Consider the following 23,876-nt stretch of genomic DNA (forward strand, 5'->3'; position numbering starts at 1 on the left):
CCACTGCCAAAGCTGAAAGCCACAAGGGCCGGCCCGTGGCTCACTCGGTAGAGTGCGGTGCTGATAACACCAAGGCCACGGGTTCGGATCCTATATAGGGATGGCCGGTTTGCTCACTGGCTGAGCGTGGTGCTGACACCACCAAGCCAAGGGTTGAGATCCCCTTACCGGTCATCTTTAAAAAAACAAACAAACAAACAAAAAAACAAACAAAGCTGAAAACCACAAGCCAAATGGAGCAAAAGAACACCAATCACCACAGAGATATGAACGGTTTAATAACGATTCCTCCTCAGCTTGACGGTGCAGCTGACAAGTCACCCAGTGGAGCTGTACTGTGTGCCCCGCACATCACACCATGTTTGAGGCAGAGACAGCAGGGACCAGCACCCTCTCCTGCCCGCTGACCTGGCCAAACTGGCACAGGCAGGAGCTCTGTCCAGATAAGCACCCAGGGGTCTAAGAACACTCCCTCCTCTCCAGGGACCAGAGGACAGAGCCCAGCTGCACTGGGTTCCTTGCTCGGTGGCTGCCTGGTCGGCCGGCAGTGACCCCTTCTCCTGCAGGAGCCCCCACCTGCTTTCTGCCTGCCACACTGGAGGGATGCAGGGCTGCCCACTGCACTCCTGCTACATGTGTGCTGCTCCAAAGCCCCTTGCTAACACGTGCTCCCCCTGAGAACACACACCCAGGGCCTCTCCCTTCAGTGTACAGAGAAGACTGTGAAGATGGTTCCCACTGGGAAGCACCTAAAGATCCATGGCCAGTCCCACGAGATCCATGGGCTGAGCCATCTCCCAGGCCTTCCATGCAGTCTCTGAAATCTGAGGACTGGCAGCCCCTGTGGTGTGACGGGGAACTTGGCTGTGCCCAAGCACAGACCCGCCTGCCTTTGTGTGTGAGGCCCCGGCCCTGGCCCAGCCCAGTGTGGTGGCTCCTCACAGAGCCAGCTAGAGCCCCGTCAGGTCCACAATGGCCTTGATGAAGATGGCATCGTCGCGCACATAGGAGTTCTTGGCCTCCATCTTGGAGACAGGACAGAACAGAGGGCAGCCGCTTGCGATGTTCATGTCATTCACCGGCCTCTGGAAAGAGGACGAGGTCACGTCAGGTCTGAAGGCATCAATCACGTGCTCCCGGTTGTTCTGGTCAAGCAGCATCAATGTCACCTGGGAGGAGAGCCCAGAGAGAGCACCTGGTCTGTGAGGCATCTGAGTATCCTGCACTGCAGCTCCCGAGAGTCAGACACCTAGAGAGCCCTTGGCAGGTGGCCACACACAGAGCCACCCTATGACCCAGGCCAGAGGGTGAGGCGGGGCTGAGGCCGCATAGCCGGCTGGCCTTGCTCCTACAGTGGCTCCTGTGCACGCAGCCACAGCGTGTGCAGCTCGTCCGGAGGTCTAGGCCTACTGTGGCATTTTCTGTCCCCTGACATCTGGGATCTTAGGCTAAAGCTTAGCATCTTGACTTGTATTGTTTTGTATTTTTTCTTAATACTATTTATTGACAAAGACATTTTCTTGCCAAAGAGATCGTGAAGCATGAACTACCCTCCCGTGAAGAAGAGCACTTTTCAGAGGGAAACCAAGACTGCCTGCCTCTGTGGGGCCGTGGACCTGGCACCACAGCGACAGCTGAGGGTCCCTGGTGCCTCCCTCCCCACCCCCCAATACCCCACCATCCACTGGCTGTGGGGGGCAGGGGCAGGGTGCCCGTCTGTTCTGGCGAATGAAAGGGACCATTATCATTCACCCTAGTCTCTGAATCTTCAATTCTTTAACCAGAAATGGTGTCTGGTTTTCAAAATACAGTGGAGCATCCCTAATCCAAAAATCCAAAATGCTCCAAAATCTGAAACTTTCTGAGCACCAACATGATGCTCAAAGGAAATGCTCACTGGAGTGTTTCTGATTTCAAATTTTCAGATTAGGGGTGCTCAACCAATTAAGTATTTGCAAATATTCCAAAATCTGAAAAAATCCAAAATTTGCAACACTTCTGATCCCAAGCATTTTGGTTAAGGAATATTCAGCCTGTACTAAGCTGCCCTGTAGATAGAGGGCTCTGTGTGTTCTTTCATCTGAAACACGCCCTCTGAGGCAGGGTCTTCAAAGCTGCTGGCCCTGGCGGGTCATGAGCCAGTTGCCCACATCGTGGCCAGCATTCAGAAACCCCGGAGCAGACTAGAACCCTCCAGGGTGCTCCACTCTAGTGCCAAAATACCTTGGGATGGCACGCCTGCTGCAGATGCCTGAATCTAGTGAGCCTCAGCTACCTATCCCAGACAGCCTTGCCACCTGCAGCTGCACTGACCCGAGAGGCTCCCAGGTGCTCCCCCAGAGAAGCCCACAGGGACAGCCTTTCGCACCTTCTGGTTGAAGGGCCACCGCAAGAGGGCGTCGTTCGGGCCTTTCATCACCACAAAGAAGAGAGACAGGTGTGTTCCTCGCCCAGTGCCATCGCCATTCAGGTAGATGCGCAGACACATCTTGTAGCCATACCTGCTCGTGTAGAAGGCTGGGGAGGAGGGGGAGGCGCCAGTGAGCTGACACCTGGGGAGGGCAGGGCAGGGCTCTTCCTACCTGATTGCCCGTCCCCAAGAAACAGAAACATTCAGGCTCTGGGAGCAAAAAGAGAGATTTCCTCTCAAACTATGCAGAGTTAGTTGCTAATGAAAACAAACTTATTAAAAATAATAATAATAAAACAAAACTAGTAATTAGAAACATTTTTTAAGAACCTTAAATGTAACCCCCAAACTGGTGATGCACGCAACAACTATGAACTTGAAGGGCAGGTGAAGTACTGTAGGGGAGCCCCCCACCCCAGCAGCTGGGGCTCTTGGCAAAGCTGCAAGGGGAGTCCATGCCCAGCAGGCACAGAAAGAGGCATCAGCTGCGGTGGAAATCCAGAACAGGCAGAGCTGACATCCCTCAGACCCAACAAGGTGCACAGGAAGGAATGACAGCCAGATGCAGCTGAGGCTGCTATGAGTCACACAACACAACAAAGTGTGCACAGCAAACCTGCAGACAGCAATCCTGGCGGATTTCACTGCATCAACATCAACTTTCATCCTGCCCACTTGTGGGAGTGGAGCCTCCACAGCAGGGCTCTGAGCACTGTGTCTAGAGCCCCCTTCTCATCTTCCCACAGCCTTGCCTAGTACTGGAGCCAAGCTCACCAGCAGCACCAAAGCAGACGTCTTAGACAGAGCCTCTTGCTCCAGCATGGCTCCCACAAAAACCGTCACTGAGGCAGCCTCCACCAATGCTGACCTTTCACCTGCTCTCACTGTGGGAACTCCCAAGAACCCTAATCATAGCAGGTACATTTCAGCTGAACAAAACGTCTGCAAAGGGAAGGACGCCTCCAGGTGAGAAAGGGTGGCGCCAGGCCCTGCAGGCTGCCTGGGGTGTTCCCTCGCATTTAGACCTAAAACAAACTTTCATTTTTATCATTTCAACTCAGAGAAGACAGAGTGTGTGATTTTTGTCCATTTCTGGCCCTTGCTGAAGGCACTGTCAGGATGGGCCACACAGGAAAGTGGCCCCTCCGTGGGAGGCATGGGAGCACTGCAACCCCCGGCACTCAGGGACTTGTACCAGCAGCGCCAAGTTAAATTCAAAGACCAGGAGTCTACAACATCTCAGCCTCACTCCTAAACCTGTGGTTTTAGTATTAGGTTCACCAAGTGAACATGAGAACAGATGGCACGCAACGGCACGTCCTGACCGATGGTGCTGCTAAGTCTGTGAAGCAAGCAACTGAGCAGCAAGACGAGCCTGACCAGGGACAAAGACGACCGCAGGAGCTCAGCAAGGCCATGCAGGAGGGGGACCACCTCTGGAAGCGCTGCAGAAGCAGCTGCAGTGGAGCACTGAAAGGCGAGGTCTGGCCGGGAATCTTTCCCTCGTCCCCTCTCTGGCATTGCCTTCCAGAGGCCCTGTGAGCTGGGGTGAAGAGAAGCCCCCCACAGGTCTCCTGTATGCAGCAGATGCCAAAACGGAACGGCGGAGGGTCAGACTAGCCCAGACCCCGACACCGACACCCTGAGCACCCATCTCCTGCCTAGCACCTGCCCTCCTCCTGTCCTCCACCAGCCTCCCCAGCCCCGCACTTGTCCTCTGCCTGTCCATGGCTGGGTCTCACCACAGTGAAGGGCTGTGTGCCCGGTGACAGGAGTACACTGAGAGCTGGTGCATGCGGGGCAGCCAGCCAGGCACCTAACAACTCCTGCCAGAGGGGGACACACCAGCTGTGCCTCAGCCTCCTGACTCCCCCTCAGAGAATAGTAAACGCTCCTGGTGTTAGCCAGGGACGCACGCAGCCCGGCCCTCGGAGTCCCTTCCATGTGGCCCCAGGTGAGGGGACCCCGGGCACCCAGCAGCACACCTGGGGAGAAGATGGCGGGTGTGCGGCCAGCCACGGCCTCCTGGCGCTTCCTGGCGAAGTCTGAGATCTTCCAGATGAAGACCCCATCATAGGTGGACGCCTCCATCTCGAGGACCTTCTGCTCAAGGGCAGCCACTGCCAGGTCCTTGAGGCCGATGCTCCTCTCCAGCTGCTGCACCTGCCAGGTGCCGAGACCCCTTCCCTCATATGGGAGTGAGGGACCTCCATCCCCATAAGACCCTCCAATTCCACCTGGGGGTTAGGGAGAGGCTGCACATCCACACAGGGCTCTGGGCCAGAAAGTGCACTCAGAAGCCGCACTGGCCGGGCACCTCCCCATCACTGACTCTGCCCTCCCAGCTCAGAGGAGCGGCCCAGCCCTCCCGCCTCCACAACCTCCTGGAGTTGGGTCCCTGAGAGAAATAAAGGAAGCCAAAGCCTAATGTAGAAACCATACTGGGCGGGGTTTGTGGATCAAGTTCTGCGCTGCCCAGCCTCTAAAGCTCCATGGCCCACTGTAACCTGCGGGGCGTGAACATCGCCCCCTACGCCTGCCTGCTGGGCACAGACCTTGTTGCTCAGGGCTTCGATCTTGTCTTGGTCCAACCGGTGCTGCCGGCCACAGGCCTCAGCAGTCATGGCCACCCTCTCCACCTCCCGGTTCAGGACACAGACGATGTTCTCGAAGGTGGCTGTCTTCCTCTCCAGGGTCTCACACCTCTGCAGGATCTCTTCGCTCACCTGGCCCTGTCCTCCTGGGAGGGGCATAGCCTGCAGGACAGAACTCAGCAGCAGAGCCAGGTGTTCCCGCAGCCACTGTGCCTCATGCTCCTGCTGATTCTCGCTCTCCACCTGCGGATATGGGGCAGGGGCTCAGCTGTGACAGGCAAGCCCATGGTGGCAGGGGCCTCGGCTGGACTGAGGGGACCCAGGGCCATGTGAGCACAGAACGCCCAGCACTGCTGGTGGTGGCTCGCGTCCAGGATTTTCCTCCTTCTCATTTACATGACAGCTAAAATGTGTCACTGTCTGAAAGTCAACTACGTTTCAAAAATGTAAACCTTCCTATGTTAACTTACTTGCTTTTATTTAAAATAAAAAGGAAGAAAACACCACTTTAAAAAAGTTGCCCACAGGGGGAGGTGGATCGACAGGGTGGAAGCTGAGCTTCCTCAAACACACCCACTTTGCAACTAAATAGTTTTCAAACTTCCACAACGAAATTTAAAAATGTTAAAGACATTCTCAAAAAAATTAAAAGTAAAAAGGAACAACGTGAACCTAGTTAGAGGCACAACCACCCAGAGAGCAGAGGGGCGCTGGGAAGAGAAGAACTAGACAAGAGGATGCTTCTCGGTCTTTCTTGGGGAGCTGCAGGGACTATGACGTTGTGGCTGAGCCTGGGGCACGTCTGCAAGCGTGGGGGAGACCCAGTAAGGGTCAATGAGGTCAGCACAAACCCTAGGCCTTCATTTGAGTGGGACGCATTGCCGTAAACTCACAATGTACTTTCTTATCTCTGACCACCGAAAAGGCCCATGGCAAGGACCATGGCAGTCGTAGTAAGTGCCCTGGGGCCCCAGCAGTGGTCTCTAAAACCACTTCCTTCAAAGAACTGGGCTCCCTGGGGATGGTGGATGCCACATCTGAGCAGGAAGTGGACCAGAACCACACCACAGAAAGCAGGAGACTGTCCAGCACAGATGGAGAAAAAGGAGGCAACGACTGGCCTTTTCACTGGCATTAGAAAAACAAAAAAGCCAAGCATTTAAGGTTATATATAATCAAGTCACCAAACAGGACCATCACCTTGGGCTGGCCAGTTAGCTCAGTTGGATACAGAGGGATCGTAACACCATGGTCAAAGGTTTGGATCCCCGTACCAATCAGCTACCAAAAAAACCAAACAAAAATAAAAACAAAGCAATAAACAAACATACACAGGGAAAAAAAAAAAGACCACCACCTCGACGGCCAACATTACACATGCTGTGAACTGTCCCTGTCTTCATGTCGCAGGCAGGTCAGACTGGCGGGATGCCCTGTCCCCAGCTGCCCAGGGGAGGGTCTGCACACTCTGCTTGCTTCCCTCCATCTACCACACACCCACCTTGGCCAGGGCTACCTCCAGCCCAGCAACACTCAAGGGGACACAACAGAGTCCTGATCACAAGGCTCCCATTGTGCAAGAAAAGATGGACAAGAAACAGACACGGGCATGTGGTGACAGGTGACAACAGAGCAGGCCAGGGCGGGGGGTCTATGCACGGGAATCTGGCAGTCATGCAGCTCTAGACAGGAGGTGACTGGGGGCAGTGACAGGGCAGAGGTGAGATCAGAGGCCACAAAGAGGACTCTGAATCACCGTCCAGGTGTGAAGACGGGAAGCCACAGAAGGATTTTAAGCAAGAAAGTGTCATGATCTGATTTCCATGTAAACACATCAGAGCAGGCAGCAGTGCACGGGAGAAGCTTATCAGGCACCCGCGGCCTGTGTCCAGGTGAGAGATGAGGGTGACGTGCAGGAGCAGTGACTGGAAGTGGGGGAGGTGTTGGTGGGGAACCAGGATCCATCTAAGGCAGGCAAGGTTCTCTGTCAGATTGGATGTGACGTGTGAGACACAGGCAAGGACCCAAATAACTGTCGGGTGCTGGGGGCTTTGGCTGGCACAACTGGGTCATGGTGGTGTCCTTTTGTGGGCGAGACAGGAGGATGGGGGCACAGGGACAGTGGGCAGACAAGTGGTCAAGGTGTGCCAGTCATGGTAAGTCTGAGACGTCCACTAGACATGCAGGGAGGTTTGAGGCAGCAGGTAGCTACACTCATTTGGGCATTCTCGGAGACAGGTGGTGGTCAAAGCCAGGGGCACTACCAGATTACCAAGAGGACAAGAGTGGACAGAGCTGCCTGGGGACTGGGCCTGGGACACCTGAGGGTGGGAGGAGGGGGTGCTGGGAAGGAGACCGAGGAGAGGCAGTCAGGGAGGCTGGAAGGAAACAGGGAGGAGCAGGGGGTGGAGACTGAGTGAGCAGCACGTTCAGGACGAGGGTACAGCCCACCCAGCGCCTAGCGAGCCTCCACGGCAGACCCTCAGACTCACCATCTCGGGGCAGCCGACGGCATGGAACCTGCAAGGGACCCGGCACTTGCCGCATGTCTTGACGTGGTCCTGAAACTAGAGGGACAGGTCAGGTCACAAGTGCCCCTTCAGCCCTGACCAGACCAGAACTTAGTCGAAGGGTCATCAGCTACACCCAGTGGCCTTTACATTCTCATGCTGAGTGAAACCTGACAACCCATGTCCAAAGTCACATGCACACGCACTCGCCACATGCTCTGCCGTGACTGAGGTGGGCTAGCACCGCAGGATGCCTGTGGACCCAGTTCATGTCTGTGGGGAAGTCTGCCACACAGAATGCAGCCCGCCTGCCGCCTCTTTCACAGTGCACAGGACCTGGGGGGTGGAGGCCCTGGGGTCGATTTCTGGAGTCAAAGCCCAGACAGGAATGAGGAGCCCTGTCCCTGGCTCAAGCCTTGCATGTGTTGTTGCTGGACAACACTGGTGGACCATGGGAGAGGCCCCACTGCACACAGACACTGTGCATACAACTAGGCAGCATATCGAATCAGGAAAGGAAAAGACTAGTGTTTTAACAATGGGTGTGAGGATGAGGAACAGCCGGATGAAGAAAGCTGATTGCAGCCCTTGCCTCTCCACCTCCCAGGCGATGTGGCAAGCGGGCCAGAACACCAGACGCTAGAATGACACCTGCACGTTCCAGAAGGAACCCCAGGATTCCCCCATGCCTGGAGTGGGGAGTGGTCCTAATGGTGACTCAACAGAAAAACTGTGAACAGGGCCCTCCAGAAACGAAGGAAAAAACTGAGAAACATCCTTACATAAAGCAAAACGACAGATGACTTCCGCTGTATCCCTATACATAGAGGGTTCCAAACATTTGGGAAAGGGATGGCCAACAACCCCACTGAGGAATGGGCGGGAGCCAGACAGATGCTCCCCAGCAGGAGAAATGCAAATGAACCTTCGGTAAAATAGAGTCAACCCCATTCACAATTTGAGAAATGCAAATTGAAACTGTCCCAGGCACTACTTCTCATATCCCACTGGCGAAAACCCAAGGTTAACACCCCCTCTGCTGGCAAGTCTGGAGACCCGCACGTCTCCCTGCCGAGGGGTATGGCAGAGCCCAAAGGGGACCCAGTGACACACGTCTCAGGACAAACCTTTTCTGCAGCTTTCACTTTGGTGCCATGCAACTACTTTACAGAATTAAAGGACTTTTTTTAAAAAAAGAGCAATCTTTGAAACTCAAAATTGAAATTTAACAGATGCAGCTTAATGGTCTACTGAAATGGTAGCTTGTCACAGCAAAACTACAAGTGACTTTAAAACACAGCAATTTGGTTGTACAGATTCTAAAAGCAAAAAGAACTAGATAGAAAATTACATCACACAATTAGTTACTACTCATATAGTTAGTGCTAATTTCAGTACTGTTATTATGAAGTTACTGACAGTTGATTATTATCATTACAATAATTAATACTATGAAGAGTCATTCTGCTATAGTAGAATAAAACAAAGTAGCAGGTTAATGTCATCAGGAACTAAGATTTTCTGCAGAAAAGATAAATATAAATACGGAAGTTGGGTAAAAATCCGAAATAGAAATAGTATGAATCCACGATGTATTTCCTCTTACAATAACATAAGGACCCCTGCAGTCGCTAAAGTATTTCCAGATGAAGCACTGGTTCTGGGAGGAAAGGAGGCAAGAAGGGAACAGAACCAGCACCAGCCCCTTGTTGTGGCCAGTTGTCACGGTGCTCTCGCACTCCATCCAGGCCTGGACATCTCCACTACAGAAGGCTCACAAAAAGGGGCCGAGAAACTGCCTGCTGCATGCTGCCATGGGGCGTTCCTGCCAAGGGGAGGGCGGTGCAGGGGCAAAGCACTGCTGGAGAATGAAAGGCGCTCCAGGCGCCACCACACTGCCCCACAGCCAGGGCCACAGAGACCGCAGCTGGGTGTCTGGCTGCCTCGAGTCTCAGTTTCCTCATCTGGCAAATGATTCCCCTAGGGTTCCTTTAAGGGCTGAAGAGGGATCACCCCTAGCAAATGCTAAATAATCTTTCCCTACAGTTATCATCGTCCTCATGAATGGACAGACACGTTATCAAAGACAGGGAACCAGGGAACGGTGGCCATCCACTGGCTTCTTAGCCGGTCCAGTGAGCCCACAGACCAGCATTCAAAGAACCAGCTCCCAACATGCAACATCCCACACCCAGCTCAGCCCTGCATGTGTCTAAAGAAATGGGGGTGAGAAGCCTGACCCAAGCCCCCCAGGCATGCTGAGGTTGGTAGAACGGCTCCCCCAAAAACATGTGGGGGAGGCGGCCTGAGATGATGAGACAGGACCAGAGTGAGGCTGCTCCAAGCAAACTCGCCATAGTGTTGACTCTGGAATTATGTAAATGTTTTACATAATCAAAGAACGAAAGTAAATCAAAAAGAAAAAAATCCCTAAACTTTAACAAAAAACCTGAAGCAAATGAACTAACTGGTATACAGTTAGTGACATAAACACACAGAAAAATTTATTCCAGCTGACCTCAGAACATAGTAGCTAGACCACTCATCTTTGGAAGTACGACATTCTTCCAAAGACAAAAAGAACTTCAAAGAAATCGTAAACTTTATTCAGTGGTCTTATTGTAAATAATATTACTATTTTGATTTTAAGCCTGCAATACGTACAGAATAAAGTAAGTTAACACAGTAATGTTGACAGGAGCCAAGATTCTCAGCATAGAAGAAATACAAATATAAAATTAAAAAAGAAATCCCTGAATGTTACACATAAACTAGAAATATCAGTGTGAACACATCCTTAGCTCTTTCCTCTGAAGAGGACTAGGAGCACCAACAGCCACAGGACACCTGGCACTGAGACCACAGTCCCTAAATATCACTCTCCAACAAGGGGCTGCAGCTCCAGGCCTGGATGGGAATGTCCAGAGGGGCAGGTGGCATCGGCTCTGGCAGCTCCAGAGGTGAGGGGTGTCTGGAAGGCCCCCTCAGGCTGCAGGTGAGGCCCGTAAACACCAAAATAAAGATGTAGTAGATTAAAACACACTCAGCTTTTGGTAGGGGGAGGGCGGGAACAAAGCCCACTGGACACCCCAGGCTGCCTGGGGAACCCGCCTTTCCCTCTGAAAATAGAAAACCACAGGGAAAGAATAAACTTGTGACCTCTCAGTACAAACCATCCCGGGACAACCCAAGAGCCGATGCAGATGAGGGCACGAGGCCAAGGACGCCCATGTGGAGCAGCTCCAGCATGGCCCAGCAGGGACAGCACCGGCAGCTGTGACCAGGCTTAGCCTCACAGCAGTGGGATGTCGAGCTGGTGTCCCGGCCTCCAAAGGTGGTGTAATGTCAGCCGCAGCCCCTCTTCCACATTCCCATCAAAAGACAGAGGTGAACCTCACATCGGGCTTCGAGAGCAAGCTCTAGCCTCCGGGGAAGGTCAAACGATACCCGAGGAAGCGCTCAGCCAAATCCACAGCGTGTGACACTTGACAGACCCTGTACTGGGGAGGAGAGACTCCCTGTCTGTCGGCCTTGCCCATCCCAGGATTCGAGCTGTGACCCTTATTTAAATGGAAACAAACCAAACAGGCCAATGGGCACATGCTTAGAAAGTGCCACACTGCCGCCAGGCACGGACCAACAACTGCAGACGTCAACCTGACCTCTGGCATGTGGGGCACGCACTGTATCCCTTCCTGTGGCTGCAGCCTCTCTGGGTGAGCCACCTTTGCCCTTTCCAGTCCAAGAAGGTCAGAGGGTGAGAAAATATGTTTCCACATTACCTCCCAACCTCCTTTCCCAAAGGTGTCATTGGAGCAGTTAACTCACCCCAGTGCAAGAAGCTACTTTCCTTACAGAATTAGGGATGTGAGGGAACAAGACCCTGTCCCAAGGCATCGATGCTCTATTGCTTTGGCAACAGACCCTCCACCCCAGATCACTTGCTGCAAATACCAAGCTTCAAGGGTAACACCAGCACTTATCCTAAGTGGCATTTGTAGAGCAACGACAACTTGAATGTTTAAGTGGCCTGTCCAAAAGTAAACAATGTATGTTGGAGGTTAAAGAAAAGGGTTCTAGGCTCAGCCACCTGGCCACTGGCATGCTCAGAAGAGTAGCCAACATGCCTGAACACATCATGCTATCTCGTGACCCTGAGACATGGAGGCTTTGGGCCACTGTCCCTTTGGGCACCAGGTCATACCTACCCCACACCATGTGGTATGGGACCCTCACCGCCAGCACTCAGGCCCTGTCCCCGTGGTCCTCAGAGGCATGAGGACACAACCTACCTTTTCCCGAGAGATCTTCTTCTTGCCACAGCCTTCACAAGTCAAGGGGAACTTGGGGCAGACTTCGTGGTGTGCCTTAAAGAGAAGCAGTCAGGAATGTTAGGTGTGGACGCCAACAATGGGCATGGGGCTGTGGGTGAGGAGGGGGTGCCCACAACGCTCAGTGGCCAGCACCCGCGGGGCCACAGAAACGCTCTGGTCACCTTCTGACCCTCCTGAGATGGCACTCAACCCTGGGTGGGATCCCGCAGGAGCTTCAGAGGTGTTTAACCTTTCTTCTTTGTTCTGCTAGCCTCCAGAGCAACACCAGAAAGACAAGGCCATCAGGGATGATTTGAAAAGAGTGCCACCAATTAGCAACCCTGGGAAGACTGTGTCCAGATGAGGATGGAGAACATCCGCTCTAGGTGGGAAGTGCCAGGCAGGCGGGACTTTCTAGCAGATGGACCGGGCTGGCCTCGCATGCGCCCATCGGGCATCCAGGACATCTCCAAGAGACCCCTGATGTGCTGCTGCGGTGGGCCTGAGCCAGGCCTGTCCACTTCATAGTTGTCAGGGAGAGGGGAGAGAGGAACACAGGACCAACCCTGGGCATGAGTCAGCAGAAGAGCAGGTGAGACTGGATGGACAGACACACGGCACAGCACAGAAGGATGTTCACGGGGGACTATAAGAGATGGAGGGGCTCCACAGACATTTCAGTGATGCATGAAGGACCCCATTTCGATCCTGATCCAAATAAATCACCACAGAAAACACTGAGGGGTCCAACCCCGTGGCGCACTCGGGAGAGTGCGGCACTGGGAGCACAGCGACGCTCCCACCGCGGGTTCAGATCCTATATAGGAATGGCCGGTGCGCTCACTGGCTGAGTACCGGTCACGAAAAAGAAAAAAAAAAAAGAAAAAAAAAAAAAGAAAACACTGAGGGACAATGGCGATCACGGACACAGCCAGCAGGTGACGGTGAGCAACGGCTGCTACGGCTCAGATGTGGTGCCACAGCTTGGGCCCTTTAGAGACACATTCTGAGCACCTCTGGGATGAGACGACAGTAAGTGAAGTCTGTTCAGTGGCAGTCAGGGGAGCATAGGCCTGCAGAGTGCCAGGGACCCGAGCATCACATGCCCTTCTCTACCTGGTGTGCCCGTGCTTTTCTGAAATGGAGCGCTTTCTACTGGCTTCATCAAGGACCTCCTACCCTCGTGGCTGCAAAGAAAGGGCTGAGGCCGTGGACACAAGCACAAAGGAGCCAGACCAGCCCTGACCGCGGGCACTGACTCTCCAGCTCAGCACCCTGACCCACACACCTTCATGTCTGCCCAGCAGCAGGGTGCCCGGCAGTGCCGGCAGCTCAGGCTTCTTTCCGGGCACTCGTGCTCTGAGTGGCGCTCCCTCTCACTGAGGCGGACCAGGCCTTTGCACGCAGGGCACTCAGTCAACATGAAGGGGCAGTGTCCTTCGTGGCAACTCTGGCAACAAGAGGAGAAGGTGTCAACAGGGAGCACAGGACACACTGGGCAGCCCCAGCATTGCCCCTTGACACCACAGCACATGCAGGGGTGGCTCCGTATCTGTGCGATGGCCCCTGTGTGCCGTCCTCCCCAACTGTCCTGGAGGCTGGACTCTGTGGCTCTCACAGATCAGAGGGTGGGAGGGAGAGGTTAGTGCATCCTTTTCTCTCCCCTCACAGATGCCAAAGCACACTGTCCCCTCCCTGCCCAGATGAGCCAAGGGGACGCTCTGCTGCAGCTGGTCTCAGATGGTGCCATATCACCCAGGCCCCCCTCCCCCCGCATTCTCCCTGTGAAACCGCTGGGTGCACAGTCCCTGCCCGGGGCTGGAGGGTCCCCACCACACACATCAGCTCCTGATGGGAAAAGCAGGTCATGCACATTCTCTGAAGACCAAAAGCACAGTGTAGTCAGTGCTAGGACGTGATCCTGCCAATCCCGGCCCTGTCGTCATTGCAGGTGGGAAGTGTGGAGAGGCAGAGGAAGCCCACAGGACACAACAGAGGACAGTGCAGAGCAGCCACAGCTGCCTCCAGCACCAGGAACCCTGGGCCTGGTCATCCAGAAAAGGCTTGAGGCACCACAAGCCCAGCCAGGCCAGGGTGTCGGTGCCCAGGCCTGCAGCAGGATGTGCATTTGAAAAGATCTATGCTGTGAGGAATTTGGGCCAAGGAGGCCAGAGCGGGCGGCAAACAGATCACTCAGGAGCCCACTCGCTTGCTCCACACACGGAGAGCTGCCCACAAGCAAGGCAGAGCCATGAACCACGCGGACAAGCACTGTTCCTCACAGCTGACAATCTGGTGGCCGCTGAGGCAGGAAGGCCCCATCCGGTGAACTAGGAGAGACAGGCAGGAGAGACAAGTGGATCTGCGGACCAAAGGAGCGTGCTGCTCACAACAACAGGGAGATGTCAGGAATGAGCCCCAGGCCACGGGACAGGTGAGGTCAGTCCCTGGGGTCTCTGACCAGCCTTGGCAGGGACCAGGGAGGAGCAGCAAGAGAACTGAAGCAAGTCTTTTGAGAGAAGCTTGCTATGAAGAGGAACAGGAAAGGGGAGTGGTGGTCAGAGGAACATGGAGCTGAAGGTGGTTTGTTGGGTTAGTTTTTGTAATTGTGACACACACACACCTTGCCAGCTTAACCATCTCTAAGTGGTCAAGCTACATCAAGCACAGTCCACTGTCTGTGACCATCACCATCATCATCTCCAGAACTTTCTCATCTTCCCCAACTGAAACCCTGTCCCCATCCCCTCCCCCAACCCCTGCACCCACCACTCTACTTCCTGTCTCTGTATCTGACTCCTCTCGGGACCTCGTAGGAATGGAATCCTGCTGTTTGTCTTTCCTTGCCTGGCTGATCTCACTGAGCATAATGTTTAGTTTTGAGATGGGAAATCTAGAGCACATTTTGTGTGCCAACAGACACAGCCCGGAGAAAAGAGACCCCTGACAGGAGCGGAGGAAGACGTACTGCGAGGGGCCGAGGTGGTCCACAGCAGGAGACTGAGAGGCTGACTGCAGCAGCTCCATGAAGATGGGGACAGCAGCTCAGTATCCCCCAATGGCCCTGGGGAAAGGTCACTATGGGTATATGAGGGACCGTCTTTCAAGCTCTGGGAAGGGGGCGGGTCTCTGGACAAGGGAAAGCCGTTGTCTTTAGGGCTCACAGGACACACCCGTTTTCTTGGGGATGGGCTCAGTAGGCATTTGAGCTGCAGTCTAAGCATCAGTGCTCTCCACAGCTGGGACAGCTCAGGGGTCACCAGGAACAACTATGTCAAGCCAAAGGGGCGGGACCTCAGGGCTCCCAGCCAGTGCAGACACATTCTCTCTCTGCATGGTCCAGTGGCTGCGAGAATGCACACCAACATGCTCCCAGGGTCTGTCCACTCAGGAGCAAGTGGGATGCAGAGGGTGAATTCCTGAGTGGCCTTATGGAGACTTAAGAGGTGCTGTCCAAGCGGCATCCACACCTCCCAGATGAGCTCCCTGCCATGCCCCCAACCTCATGCCTGAGCCTAGAGGGGACTCCACTGAGTGGCCAACATGGGGCAGATGAGGTGATTGGGAGCAGCAGCATGCCCGCCAGAAGCAGCACAGGGTTCCCAACAAGACTCCCTGTTGACATCACAGAGGCCTCCCAGATACTGCCATGTGTTCCTGGCATTAAAGGGCAGTATCCCAGGCCAGCCACTCAGGAAGGACCAGGACCTGCAACTGCTGCACAAAGCCTCTTGATGCTGTTGCAGGAGATGGGAGACCCTGCTCCCGACAGTGTGGGCACCCAGGCCGACTTCCATTCAACCTTCCCAGGGAACATTCCCTCTAAACCTTCCACAGTCATGGCAGCCTTTCAAAGGCACCCACACAGGGCACCTGGGCCAGCCCTCCAAGACCTCTCCAACTCTGAGCCTGAGCATAACCTGCTCACGGAACCAACCTCCTGAACCCCGACATCACCTGGGACTCGCTACCCACCAATGGGCAGGCGTCTGCCCCTCGGCCTCACTGAGCATGTCATAAACAATCATCAAACTGAACCATGGAGGAGCCTAAGAAACTATAGCGGTTTATAAAACATAGAAACTAAAGCATAAATAGTTTAATTTAACTAAAAGACTGTTCTTTAAAGTGTAATGAAATACTCACGGGTAAAATGACACGATGCTTTGCATTTGCCTTAAAATAATCCAGAAGAGGAAAAATATGAGGGCAGGAAGTGTAGCTGAAACAAAACCACACATGCATCGCTGCTGCAGGTGGTGGGGCACACAGAGCATCACACTGACCTTAGCTCTCAGCCTACACCACTAGCTGCTCAAACTTGCTGTACATTTGAAATTTCAGTAACAGGGCTGGCCTGTGGCTCACTCGGGAGAGTGTGGTGCTGACAACACCAAGGCCACGGGTTCGGATCCCTATATAGGGATGGCCTGTTAGCTCACTTGGGAGGGCGTGGTGCTGACAACACCAAGACAATGGTTAAGATCCGCTTACCGGTCATCTTTAAAAAAAAAAAAGAAAAAAGAAAGAAATTTCAATAATAAAACCTTTCTCTTGCATTTGTTCTTGAAGTTCCAAGTAGAACCCAGAGTTATGCAGTGGCAGACACATCTGCGCTACTGCCTTATATAACCAGAACAAAGCTCAAGCTTCTCCCCACCCCAGCAGACACTTTTCAGAAAAATCAATATTTATTCAACCAGAATTCGAGCTAAATATTTTAAGCAAATACAGATGCTCCTCAACTCATGATGGGCTTACATCCCAATAAAGCTATCATAGTTGAAAATATCATAAGTCAAAAATGCATTCAATACCTGTAACCTACTGAACATTGTAGCTTAGCCTGGCCTTCCTTAAATATGCTGAGAACTCTTACCTTCACACTTGTGCAAAACCATCTCACACAGAGCCCACTTTAAAGTGCTGAACATCTCATGTAACTGACTGACTACTGTACTAAAAGTGACGAACAGGAAAGTCGTCTGGGTGCTCGAATATGGTTTCTGCTGAATGAACCTTGCTCTCACTCCACCATGAAGTGGGAAAATCCTAAGCTGAACCATCGTAAGTCGGGACAGTCTGTACAGTCGTTGTGCCTCTGAATTTCACTAGAATGTGCAATGAATCCAAGCCCGCATGACTGTTCCTGATCTTTCATTTGCTCATGTGTGCTAACCTGTCTCCTCTCTGGCAAGCCTCCCACCCAGGGGCCCTCCACTAAGCACCTGTGGCTGCCAGTAACATGGATTCAGCTTTACTGTCAGCACTTAGTGGGTGCTCCATAAACATTTTAACTGAACTGGAGCTTTAAACTCATTCAGTTATTAGAAGCAAAGGCATCATTGCAAAGGAAAAACGTATTCAAAGACTAAACAGGATTTTCTCCCGTTTTCCCACACTTTTCAAATAACTCAGACTATCAAGGAAAAAAAGCTTCAGTTCAGTATCAGTTTGCACAGTAACACCCCAACAGGCAGCAAGCTCTGAGCAACCCAGGAGCAAACGGCTGCTGCCTCCTGTGATGAGAGTCAAGGCTACCCTACGCAGAGGTGGCTCCACGTTATGTAGAGGAATTGATCTCTGTCCCCGCCTGTGACATTTACAGCCAGCGAGAGGTCTTATCAACAAAATCAAAGGCCACAGCTGAGCTGTCCCAGAGCAGTCCCACCCCTTCCACATGACCAAACCCGACTCCTCTCAGGGACTTTCCGGAGATCTCAAAGGGTGCAGCCAGGGACTTTCCACCCTGCATGCCTGCAGGGCCGCCTGGCGCCCAAGCCCATGGGCTGGCTGCAGTCTCTGGCCCTCAGCCAGAGGCCCACACAGTCGCCAACCTTGAGTACCACAGGCCTGAAGGCATCAGAGATCCCAAAGGAAACGGTAGCCCAGAGCTGGGGACTGTTATTCCACCTGTCTTCCAGGGGGTCTCTCAGTCCCCTCAAAGAGTAGCCCGGCACTCCCACTCCAAGCCCACATTGCCCCCTGCAACCACCGGGCACCTCCACCCTCCCAGGAAGAGACCCAAGTCATCTCCTCGGGGGGCCAACTCCCCCCCACACCTGGGGCCCCTCCTCTTTAGCAGTGGACAATAACCAGCTGCAGGCCTCTCTGGCTGAGGAGGATGCGGGGTGCACATCACCCGCCAAAGCCACAAGTGCAGCTTGGCCCCAGGAGCCTGGAAAGTTTCACACCGCACAGTCAGAGGTAACCAAGAGGAGGAAAGTATGGCCAGGCACCCAGTGTAGGGAGCAAGAGAAACCCACCAGGAATTCAGGATCCCATTTCCAAACCTGTTAGGCAATTTCCCAGGGTCTGACTCAGAGACCCTGCCAGCCCACTGCCTGGGCAGGGAGGCTTCTCTGTGGGCCTTGGCAGCCCTGTGCTGGGAGCCACCCCATGCAGAAGAAAGCCAGAGTTCTGAGCAAATAGTCCTTTACAGCATCACAACCCAATACTGGTCTGGATGGCACCATGGCACCGCCTGCTTTGAGATCCCAATCTACTGCTCTGTGCCAACCAAACAAGGACCCCCACCCCTCCCAGGCCCCTGGCAACCACCATCCTACTTTCTGTCTGTATGGATTTGACTGCTCTAGGGTCCCCATATAAGTGAAACCACACAGGACCTGTCCACCCGTGTCTGGCTTTTTCCACTTACATAACATCTTCAAGGTTCATCCACGCTGCGGCATGTGTCAGAATTCCCATGCTTTTTAAGGCTGAATAATATTCCATTGTGTGAATGGACCACTCTGTGTTCACCCATCATCCACGGGTGGATGTGAGCTGTTTCTACCTTTGGCTGTCGTGAACAGTGTTGCTGCCATGAGCAAACCTATACAGGTGCCTGTCTGAGACACAGCTTTTTAAAGGGCGTTTATTATGATGTGGAAGAAGACTCTGCGTAACTGGGTGAGCTGCAGCGGCTCAGACTAGTGCTTGCACCTCTCAGCCTCTAAGCTGCAGGTTTAGTTGACATATGCCTAACAGTGACGGGAGGGCCACAGTGAAATCCCAACGCGCCTCCGCAGGACCCCAAGCCCACCTTGCCTGGCACAGAGAGACAAGGCACGATGAATCAGGCGCCAGCCACTGCCTCTGTCACTGGCCAGAGCCCTTCTGTGCCCACTAGCTGTGTGATTTCCAGTGTCAACACAATCTAAAGTAAGAAATCCCTCGCGGCCACATGAGACACAACAGAGGATCCCACCGAACTTGAAAGACACAGTTTCCAATGCAGAACTGATCTGTCCTTCGTGACCGGGAAATGCCGCTGCCGAGGCAAACATACTCGCTCAGGGCTACATGGTGCTAGGTCCTCACACACATGGGCGCCTCCAATCTGCACTGCTACCCCACAATGGCGAGGGTACTGCACCCCCACTGACAAGGAAACTGAGGCACAGAAAGGGTAAGTATCTCCCCCAAGGTCACATAACCCAGACTCCATGGTGCGGGTCTGAGTTTCTAAATGGACATATTCTAAGCAGCAGCTACATCTCCTCCTCCACAGACAATAGACAGGCTTCAGTCACAGTAAGAATAAGGTGCAGGCTCAAGTCATAACTGCTCTGGGCCGACCCTGTGGCGCACTGGGAGAGTGTGGCGCTGGGAGCGCAGCGACGCTCCTGCCACGGGTTCGGATCCCATACAGGAATGGCCGGTGTGCTCACTGGCTGAGTACCGGTCACAAAAAAGACCAAAAAAAAAAAAAAAAAAAAAAAGTCATAACTGCTCTGGGAGAGTGGAATACTGACTGCTGGTGCTTCAGCCACCAAGCCACACGCAGGTTCCAAGGAGCAGCCCATGCCAGCACGGGGGCACCGTCTTTACCTCATATTCTTTCAGGGTCCCCTTCCAGGTACACCCATCATTGGGACAGACGGCCGGCAGGCTCTCCACCTCCCTCCGGGCAGCATTATCTGGGAAAGCCTGGGGAGAGGAACAGCCCTCCAGTTAAACCTCCTCCCAGCCACCCCAGTGCTTGTAAGGTGCAATCGATGATGAGCACGTGGCCATTCATCCAAACCAACACCATGTCACCTTCCTGGGCCGGCCCTAGAAGCAGAGGATGACTCTCTGAGGACTAACTCACCTCTCAACACCAACCTTTCTAAACCCTAAACGTCACCGAGTCTGCTAAGGGGCAATTTCTAGCTTCTGAAATTTCATTCTGCCATCAGTGTTAAAGGAAATTCCAAAACATTTTGTGTTCGCTTTGACATTTTTAGCTTCAAAGCATTTTACTTACCGAACTGCTTTCTAAAATAGAAATGCCTTCTTCATATATCCCCTCGTGCACACAGGCGGCACAATTCTGAGGCCCGGAGCTAGGGGAAAAGGGAAAAAAAAATCCCATTGTGAAACCTCCCGCAAAGAATAAGCAAACACCTTCTGCCTTGGTCTAGAACCACAACCGCACGCCTCAATTTCTTCAAATTCTCTACCTTTAATGAGAACAAGCATATATTAAAGATTTAAAATAGATGGGAAGATTCGAATCCTAAAATGGGTATCTAAGGCTTGAACCTCTGAGGCCAAGTCATCCCTCCCATCTGTGAACAAGGTGCTCTTGCTGAAGAGCTCACCACCCAAAGACAAATGCTCCAACACACAGGGACTTTCCCAGTCTCCCTACAGGACCAGCCTGCAATGGCATGCAGGGAGCCTCGTGCCTCTCAAACCAGACGCTGACCAACCCGTCACCACACAGGGAGGAGGCTCATCTTGATTATCTAGAGCAGCCACAAATGTCACTTTAAACTTTCTAGTACTCATGTTAGAAACAGTGAAAACAGGTGAGATCAATTTTAACAACATATTGTATTTAACCTATATCCAAAGTACTACTTTGACATGTGATCAATACTTTTAAATTACTAATTTTACATTCTTTGCACCAAGCCTCCAAAATCCAGGGAGTATTTATACCTGAAGCACATCTCATCTGGACTGAGTTCGCCAGGAGCCACCAGGCTGGACATGGTAGGGCTAGAGCCAGCACCTCCTCCCTGTCCCCCAATCCCCAGCCCACTGGCCATGCACACCTGAGGATGCTGGTCAGGCAAAAGGAGCAGTACCGGTGGCCACACTGGGCCTGGAAGGGCCTCCGAAGAACGTTCCTGCAGGCAGAGCACAGGTACTTGGCCTCCAGCTTGGTCCCCAGGAGGGTCTTGGAGAAGCCAGGCTGCAGCAGGTCTAGGGAGCCAGGGGGGGTCACGCCAGCTGCAGCCATGAGAGCCGGGACCCCCACGAACTGCGAAGCCCTAAGGAAGAACACAGATGATGTCATGCCTCCATTCCAGAAGACTTGGCAATGGGGATCACCAGCAGGCAGGCGGTGGGGACCCGGGTTACCAACTGACCTGTGGTCAAGAATATGAGAAGCAGAATTTCAGAGCTTTGGGGAGATGTGGAGACAATCTGGTCCAATCTTCTACTACGAACGTGAAAACTACGGCTCAGTGAGCACGACAGCCGCCTGCCAGGCCTCAGCAAGCCCCCACCAGGGTGCCTTACTCAGACCAGCCCCCTCCCAGCATCACCCGCCACACCTGCCTCCCCCACCCCCACATCCTTCTTCCTTTTCTATTAACAGTGGCTCTGCCGCAGCCTGAGGCTTCTCCACCAGGCTCCCACTCTGCTGGCAGGGAGGAGGCCACAGCGGGCCTCCTGGGAGGTGAACTCCAGGCGGCAGTGGGGCACATACCCTGGACCACAGGGCAGGAAGGAGAGGGGCCTGGCATCTAGCGAGATCCCAGGAGGCAGGGAGGCAGCCTCGGATGGACTAGAGGGCATGGGCAGTGTATGTGGGCAGCAGGGAGCAGCCTCCCAAGAGTTCTCTCTCCAGAGCAAAACCTCAGGGTCACATTGCATTTAAACAAGAAATTACCTCTCAGAACCATTCCAACATTTTAATGACAAACGTGAGGGCTGGCCCGTGGCTCAATTGGGAGAGTGTGGTGCTGATAACACCAGGGCCAAGGGTTCAGATCTCTGAATAGGGATGGCCAGTGTGCTCACTTGGGAAAGCGTGGTGCTGACAACACCAAGTCAAGGGTTAAGATCCCCTTACCGGTCATCTTTTAAAAACATTAAAAATAAATAAAATAAAATAAATGACAAACGTGTTTTCTTCCTTTTCTCCAGTAATGACAGCAGACGCTGACTGCTCAGTCCCTGGACACCAGCCCTAAGACGGGCCTTGCTGTCCTGTTCCAGCCTGACCAATGCCACCACACAGGACTGCAAGGGCTGCCCAAATCGCCAGTGTGTCCTGGGTACTGGAAGCCTTGGGTCACTCACATCCTGGCATAAGCAGGACCCCAACCAGCAGTCAGAGCAGTGGTGGGGAGACTGTGGCCACAGTGGAGAGGAGAGGCCCTGACACAGCGGCGTGGGTCACCTGAGAAAGTGGCTGACCTCTCACAGCAGGCCCAACAACTGGCAAGTCTTGGGTTGGCCCAGGAAGCCAAGATGCTGCTGAGGCCCCTCCCTCCTCCCCCCCACCCGCCTCTGCCCCAGATACTCTCCCAGAAAGAGGTCCTGCCCATCTCAGGACCACCTGCTGCTCGCCAAGGATGAGCCAAACCCAGGAGGCTTCCTGAATCTCTCCTTGCCCAGGCACCGGCCCATCCTGCCTGTCCTGTCATCCACACTGCCAGCACCGGACCCGTAGCTTCTCCCTTACATGCAGATGGGACGGGCACTCCTCACAGGGGGCCCCTAGAGCCTTCTGCGCACTCAGAAGAAAGCCCAGCCACAGGTCCCACCTGGCCTTGTCCCCCACCATTCTCACTGTGACCCCTGACCCCACTGCTTTCCTTTGCTTCCTGAACAAACTGAACCTAGGTGCCTCTCCTCTGCCTGGAATGCCTGGTCTCCAGATGTCCCTTCCTGCAAATATTCTTGTGTCTGCCCTACTGTGTGCACACTCAGGTCTGCTCCTGGTCAGCAAGTGACCCAGGCACCAATTTAATAAAGTGCCTGGATAAACACCAACACAGACTTTCAAAACAAATTAGCTGATTATAAAAATGGCTATTTGACTTATAAGCAGTTCCACCATGAAACTCCTTTGAATGCATCTTAATTTTAATGACACATATTTAAAATGATCCACACTACACACCATGCATTAGAGACAGCTGTCACATGCCATCTCTGTCCATTCAACAAATGTTTCTGGACCCCCAAACAGCAGTGTGACTGGTTCCCCCCAGCCCTTGACCACCCTGGGGGTGGGAGAATCCAGGAGTGACAGGCTCCCATCTGGGACAAAGCCCAACAGCCTTCAGAGACTTCCATCCAGTCCTTGAATAGAAGAACTTGATGCCCCAGGACGACCATCCTTAACTGCTTTGGGAAACACCCCAAAGAGCACCCCCCACCACCACCCCGCTCACTGAAACACATTCTTCTCCCTGAGTAGCACTCTGACCCCACAGATCCTTGGGCAGCATCCTCTCAGAAGCAGTACACCGACTCCCAAGCAGTTAAGCTAGGAAAGGAGGATCTTCCAGAAGAGGAAGAGGGTCTCTGCAGGCCAGCAACAGCATCGAGAGGCTGTTCTCACTGCCCCACCTCGGGGCTGACACGTGAGAAAGTGTGACAGGACTGTGTCGCTGTCTTCTACCTGCCATGCAAAGCTAGCATGCACCACACTGTCAATCACTGCCTCTCAACTTGTAATTCCATGAGACCATGCACTCGCATGGCACTTCAGCATTCACAAAGCGTTTTTATAATCTCATTTACTCCTCCAGCCATCCAACAGAGGGATGCTGGAGGTTGGTATGCCCAAGGTCACTTGGTGGCGGCGGCACAGTGGGGGGCCTCTGTCTCTCCCTCTGTCCCTGTCAAAGGACACGCTCCCCTGGCACTGTGGGTGGGCCTGCTCCCACTGGCACAGACTGAACAACGTCCCAAGAGCTCACAGATGCGCTAACGGCGCCCACAGGTGGACCAGGTGGACCGAGGCAGGAGCTGCTCACCCTGCGCTGGCCAGGACCACACCACACCCTCGGCCCATGTTTCTCAACGCTGT

General features: G+C 53.5%; 1 protein-coding gene across 4 annotated transcripts in view; it reads right to left on the reverse strand.

The window, feature by feature from the left end:
• Positions 1 to 261: 261 nt before the first annotated feature.
• The window catches only part of TRAF2 (TNF receptor associated factor 2), a 28,119-nt gene continuing 4,504 nt past the window's right edge, over positions 262 to 23,876 (reverse strand). Inside the window, exons 2-12 of one of the 4 annotated variants that reach the window (XM_063081914.1) lie at positions 21,196 to 21,266; positions 20,878 to 21,096; positions 20,082 to 20,160; positions 19,664 to 19,762; positions 13,116 to 13,277; positions 11,807 to 11,881; positions 7,497 to 7,571; positions 4,966 to 5,247; positions 4,396 to 4,573; positions 2,369 to 2,517; positions 262 to 1,169 (exon numbers count right to left, since the gene is read on the reverse strand). In XM_063081914.1, coding sequence (XP_062937984.1) covers positions 951 to 1,169; positions 2,369 to 2,517; positions 4,396 to 4,573; positions 4,966 to 5,247; positions 7,497 to 7,571; positions 11,807 to 11,881; positions 13,116 to 13,277; positions 19,664 to 19,762; positions 20,082 to 20,160; positions 20,878 to 21,065 — 1,506 coding nt within the window. In that variant the 5' untranslated portion in view covers positions 21,066 to 21,096; positions 21,196 to 21,266 and the 3' untranslated portion in view covers positions 262 to 950. Of the gene's footprint in view, positions 1,170 to 2,368; positions 2,518 to 4,395; positions 4,574 to 4,965; positions 5,248 to 7,496; positions 7,572 to 11,806; positions 11,882 to 13,115; positions 13,278 to 19,663; positions 19,763 to 20,081; positions 20,161 to 20,877; positions 21,097 to 21,195; positions 21,270 to 23,876 lie in introns of all 4 variants that reach the window. The other 3 variants (XM_063081915.1, XM_063081912.1, XM_063081913.1) reach the window with 3 other exon arrangements.

This window comes from Cynocephalus volans, chromosome 17, assembly GCF_027409185.1.
Source record: "Cynocephalus volans isolate mCynVol1 chromosome 17, mCynVol1.pri, whole genome shotgun sequence".
Taxonomy (NCBI): Eukaryota; Metazoa; Chordata; class Mammalia; order Dermoptera; family Cynocephalidae; genus Cynocephalus; species Cynocephalus volans.